This window comes from Nanorana parkeri, unplaced genomic scaffold (genome assembly GCF_000935625.1).
Source record: "Nanorana parkeri isolate BGI_ZX_2015 unplaced genomic scaffold, ASM93562v1 scaffold1510, whole genome shotgun sequence".
NCBI lineage: Eukaryota > Metazoa > Chordata > Amphibia > Anura > Dicroglossidae > Nanorana > Nanorana parkeri.
In genome coordinates, this window is record NW_017307778.1 from 231315 (window position 1) to 237772 (window position 6458).

Genomic DNA, 6458 nt, shown 5'->3' on the forward strand with positions numbered 1-6458 from the left:
TGTAGTTAAATGCAAAACAAGATAAACAAACAATAGTAGTAATAATAATAATAATAAAAAAAGACAAGGCAAAAAAGACTCATGAGAATGCCACTAATGTTTACAGTTAATGCAGTAAAGGCAGGACCACCATTATCAAAGTACAAAATTTCTTCATTCTAAAACTCACAAGGCATTGATATGCTTGTGACCATGGTTCCCTCAAACTGGAAATAACCGGAGAAGGAAAAACAAAAGGAAAACGTCTAAGGAAACCAAATGGTATAGAGTTCAAATGATGCTTTCAATGTGTTGATCTTCTGGCGACATGGCTGACTGCATGGGTACGGTAAAAAAAAAAAAAAGGGAGAAAAAAAAAATTAAGTGCAGCATCATATTGTGCCGGGTCCAAGGATAAGCCGCCCGCTTAAGTCAGTTTAAGAAAAGGAAATTTAAAATAAATAAAAAATAAGAAAAAAAAACAAAAAACTTCACACAATCTTTTTGATGCTGTGACGTTTGAAGCTGCCAGCACTTCTTTGCTTTTGCACTTGGCTTGCTGAACCATGGCGCGTTCTACCGCTGTTTGAGTGACCAGTGGTGGGAGACAGTTCCACGTTTTCCTTGTCAATCCCTATGGCAGAGAACCAAACAGGGACAGTGATTTGATTGTGATACAAATAGTGATAGAAAATACACTATGGATCTTATATATTCAAATGGCCGAAGAACTGTACAACTCATAGTAACCAGGCAGTTCAACTGCTCCTTTCCCAGTTAAGGTTATGAGCAGCACAGTTCTGCTTTGAAACTAATAAAATATGCCCATTGCTAACATTTTTATAGTTAAACAATTCTACACACAAGAGCTTAACAGAAAAGTGCAATGAGAATTTTAAATCTCCAGTGATCAATATCAACCAACCAAAAAGAAATACAGGATCTGTTCACATTCGACCTGATTGGCTGCAAATAGTTCCTGCCCCCTGAAAATCAATATGCCCCTTGCACTGCTTTAAAAAATAAACTCGACACATCAAAGACCACCAATGTAAATCATTGAGCCCTACAAAGGCTGGCATGAATTTAGGGAAATCAGTAAGATCACTAAAACAGGAAACATATGAACTCATTTTCAAATAAAGGAATACAAACAAATAGAAATGATGAACAGTAAAAGTTATTTCTAGGAAGAGTTAAGTATTCATGTCCAGTGGCAATAGGAGGAAAGACCCATGTAAACCACAATTAAAAATAAATACAAATGTTCTCTTTTACCCTGAAGTAATGTCACACTAGGCTAAAGATTTCATCCACATACTTTTACTAGTGACAATAAATACTGAGGACAATTGAAAATCAGATAATGAATTAGGTATGAGCAAATGTATTAATTTGACAAACAGTACATTGTCATTTTTTTATGGTCCTGAATCCGTGTAGATTTGTTCAAACTTTCATGCAATTAATAATGATTGCCTGGATCCACAGATCAGATAGATGTACATTGAATATTTAAGTGAACCAAAAGTGATGAATCAGTGATACTCCTGATTTGAACATCACAACCATGAACAAGTCTCAAGCAACACATGATGCTGCAGAAACACTGTCACCGGTTACATGCTTTGTTAGATTATCCACTTTAAGACTGGATTCACCCCCTATGTGCTGCGGCAAAGAATGGTAAAAAAACAAATACTTGTTTTACCTTAAAGCAGGGAACTGTATGTGGAACTATTGCCCTGAAATGGCAACCCAACACACATGTACAGTAGCTGTCAATGCACTTGTTTAGCATGCGTTGTGGTGAGATGCAGTGCCAAGAATGATGCAGATGCCTCTTTACCATGTATTAAGGTACATTGCCAGGCCATTACAAATGAATGGGCCACCTTAATGCAGAGCACCACAATGCATGAAAATACATTCATTAATGCATGCAGTAAGTGTGAAGTAGTCCGAAGGCTTCAGGGAAATTGTGCAGAGTCAGTCTGTTCCCTTAATGCTGTTTTTTTTTGAATAATGAAAGCTATAATATATTTTGAAAATGATAAGCTTGAAACTTTAAGTGAGAGTGTTTAGCCCTGTTCCATCATCTATGTATATTTTACCTTGGCCAAACCTGTTACCATGCAATTGTACAATGTGTGTGTAATGTCCTCCCCAGTCAGAGAGTAGCTTGCACTACATAGCTGTGTGATCAGCTGTCTATAGACACAACCATAACAGTTTAGGTTGGACAAATACCATGTTTGTCGCTATGGAAAAGGGAAGGAGATGAGTGTTACTGGTGATGCTGCCAACAATAGGGATTCAGACCAGCTTTCTAACCTGCCTGATCAGGCTTTCATTCAGACAGTGGATGGTAGGCTGCCCATAGACACTAGACTGAGACAATGTCGTAAGAAAAATTGACAACTAGGTGAAGTCTGTAGGCATTCATGAGTATAGCTGATACGACTGTACTGTGAGGAAACTGGTAGGACAAGCAAGGGAGTGGCAGAAAGAGAAAAACGCAAAAGTGAGAAACAAGCTGAGACAACCTCCCCTTACCTATTAACATGCATGCATGAGGAGGAGATTCAGAAGGATAGGGTGAAACTTAAGCTTACAGCTTGTAAATATTGGAAAACAGTTATAACAAAAAAATACACAGCCCCCAATTGCAGCTTTATGTGTTCTGCGGTATAAAAGGTCCCTTTTACACTGTATTGCCGAGTACTGTTTTGTAGGTCAACCTCTAAAACTAAGCCTGGCAATAAAAAGACCACTTTGCCCCTGATAGGTCTACCCATTTTTCTAACTTTTTGGAAAATTTCTGAAAGACCTATTGATGGGTGGGTGAATGTAGGATAGTCAGCTGGGGGTCCTGGCACCCTCTAGGATGGGCCAAGGTCTTCCTATCCATTGTTTTTAGTTATTCAGAAGGATAGATATACATCTTAGTTTGCTCAAAAAACTCTCTGGCACCTGTGGTGGGCTGCATTTTCCTAAACATGGACGTCCTCAACATGAGATGTGCGCAAGAAGCTAAAACTATTTACACTCTTTGGAGCTGATGCACCTGAACCAGCCTAACATACACTCTTAAAAGGTGTCAATATGTGAATTATTTTACCTGCCAAAACATGTGAAATTCTGGTCAGCCAGTTTTGTTTTACACATCACCACATTACATACCAGAGAGGTTGACAATACTTTCTCCATTATGGTTAAAGTGTATGTTAATGCTAACAATGAACTTGCAATCTCCATGTCCACATATAATTAAAGACTATATCTTTATAACGAACATAGAAATATGTAAACTTAAAGTGGCACTAAACTCACGTATAGTTTACTAATATGTATTGAGATTGTAGTCCATCACAGGAGCGATCTTGGAGTGGTGACTACTTTACAACACACACAGGGACCATGGGGAACAAAAGTAGCCACCCTCCAGAAGGAATTTTTTAAGATTTAGCTCTTGAGTTTAGTGTCACTTTAGATTGATTCTATTCACTTGTATTTTTAAATGTTTATTGTTTGTTTCTAGGAATTACAAAGTGATAAAGGAAAAATTTACCATCCCAACACTGTGCTGTGGAAGTTACACCCACCATCTCTTCCTACAGACAAATATCTACCAATATTAATTTCCCTTGTTGGGTGTGGCTGGCCAGCAATGTAAAAGGTAGCACCCTCAATCCTGCACCATCCTAAGCCGTTCCAGCCTCAAAATGCTCTGCCATCTCTCACCAACAATCTGTTAAGGAGTGGATGGCGAAGTGCTGCCATTACAGTATCTGCTGATCCACCATGCAGGACCCACATGCTTCAAGCGATGATAGTGGTGAGTGCTGTAGATGATCCCTTGGTGGCTAGCTCCAGCATGTTTGTTGAGCTGGTCAGTGACAGCCAGGCCTCTAGAAGCACAACACCTGAGTGGCAGGCAGATGTACAGACTAGAGACCTCCAGCCATAGAACAGGCAGCCAACAGTGCCAAGTGACAACAGGAGCCCAGGGAACCAGACCTCTCCATCTCATCCAGGGGCTCCTCCCAATGCACAGGTGCTCATTGACCTTATTCCTCCCTTGAGATCTTTTCCATTCCCTCCCATGGGCTCTGGTTTACCCTCACCTGCTACCTCCACACCTCTGATACAGTAGCTGTATCTAAAGCCATACAAATCTGCTATTCCTCTTCCATAAGCAAAGTAGATGAAATTTAAGTTTGCCACTCTCAGACAAGATATGCAATACACGAGAGAACAAACAATAGTGGAAAGGAAGGTTAGTGATTTAATGGGCACTTGTCATCCAGTACCCAACCGAATGACAGATTTAGCGTACAAAGTTGCTGCAGAGGAGGCCAGAGCTGAAGATATGGAGAATCATAGATACGACAGAATAATCTGAAGGCTCAAACCCTACGATAGGTATAGAAATCACAGCAGCTTTTTTTGTCTAACATCTGTCTATAGAAACCCACCCAGTGGGTGAGCCTCAGTTCCTGGGGGATCGGTGTAATGCCCTGTCTCTTACAGACTTATGGCGGTGGAAATACCTTGACCAAATTGTTTACTCCTGTCAATTAAAAACATAAAAAGCCCTGTCACAGTTGGATTATGCTCTTGCAACTAGGGACCTCCTTCCCGATGTGGAGGTAATTGCATACATAGCACAAAATGATATATAACAGTTCAGTGCCCAATGTTACCCTCAAAGTGATACACATACACTGGAGCCAAATAGGAATATACCAAGAATAACATCAAAATACATCGTCAATCCCTAATAATAGCGCACGGGGCCCTACACCCACAAGAAACTGATTTAACACACACATAAAAAGCTGTTTTACCAAACAGCTATCTTTAAACAAGGAGTGAAAAATGGCAACCTACTTGCCTTCTTTTTTAAAGCCTCGTTTCCCCCAGTTCACATACCTAGACATCAGAGACACCATAATAAAATTATCCATCATCATGAAACAATTTGGAGATTTTACTCTACCCTCTATGATATCATAGACCATCCAATTCCTAACACTGGACCAGGCTCAAAGCACTCACTTAGATCACTCGTTTACAGAGGATGAATGTAGGAGAAAATCCCCAGGCCCTGATAGCCTTCCCATAGTCTGGTATAAATATAATTTGGACATGCTGCTCCATCAACTACGTTAAGTCTTTAAACAAGCTTTCTCTCAGGGCACACTACCAATATCCATAAGGGTTAATTATTTTGCTTCCTAAACCTGGCAAAAGATGTAGAAATGTTGGAGTCATACTCTCCAATATCACTATCTAACTGCAATGTCCAGATTCTGGCCAATCACCTCTCAAGTAATTTGAACCTAGTGGACCTAGACTAGATGGGCTTTATGCAAGGTATACATATATTTACGAACATAAGAGGATTGCAGTTGAACAAGCATTCAGCACTGAATCTAGCCTTGTGATGTCTCTGGAGGCCACAAAGCCTTTGAATTTATTAAATGGTTAAAATTACTCTACAGTGAGTCATTAGTAAGAGTGCATACAAACAATCTCAGCTTTCCTTTGCTCCAGCTTCATCAGGGTACAAGTTAGGGTGCATAAAATCTACCTCCCAAAGATATTATATGTCCTATGTTCAGCCCCGGTACCTTCCAAACACTTTTTATCCATATACCCTCTACTTTTTTTCATTTATCTGGAATGGTGAAGTGCCACACATTAACAGAATCCGTTTACATGCCTCTAAGGACATGGGAGACCTGTTAGCACCTAACTTGCTGTTCCAATAGTTTTTTTCCAATTAAGAAAGGAAATAATACAAACACTGTCTTGTGGCAGCAGTAAAAAAAATAAAGTAATATAGTAACGAAGGATAAAAAAAAAAAGGAGAGTAAATAAGGAAAAGGTTTTAACGGGAGACTGTATAGAATATCCAAGCATTCCAGATTCTCTTAAACCTTGTCTGTTCATCCTTTAAAATACTGGACACATTTTAATGGAGCATGACCCAGTAAATGTTATTTTTTGTCACAGTGATCTTCCATACATAGAATTATCCAGATTCTTAAAGCACAACTTTGAACACTATCATCTTAACAGGTTTACAGCAGCAAAATATTCTTGTTCCTCAAAAGCCAGTAGCTGTCATGCAGGCATGCTTCTGTGTCCTGCAAATCAGTTTGTACTACCTGACCACTTTGGATGTAAGACAGTACATACATACATACATAGTACTCCAGTCATGTCTCTGTCCATGTCACCTCCTGGCTATTCACAAAACAAAGGCTGGAGCCATGTGTTTTGTGCGCGATCAGAAGGAAAGGGGTCGGACACACAACTGCAGCGCTTACTGCCAGAAAGTACAGCGGGAGCTGTATTAATCTCAGCATGTAAATAGATTTGCAGAACACAAGTATACCTGTATGTTGTGGTTTCAGTTCTGAGGATAAGCAACATTTTGCTGCTGTTAACATGTTAAAGTAAACATGCCC

The 6458-nt window shown here is 39.6% G+C and overlaps 1 protein-coding gene across 1 annotated transcript in view; it reads right to left on the reverse strand.

Moving 5' to 3' along the window:
- Positions 1-8: 8 nt before the first annotated feature.
- NF1 (neurofibromin 1) overlaps positions 9-6458 on the reverse strand; it is a gene marked incomplete at its 5' end in the record, with an annotated part of 159497 nt that continues 153047 nt past the window's right edge. The window contains one exon of the mRNA XM_018570336.1: positions 9-613. Within this exon, the coding sequence (XP_018425838.1) occupies positions 471-613 (143 nt within the window). The remainder of the gene's footprint in view (positions 614-6458) is intronic.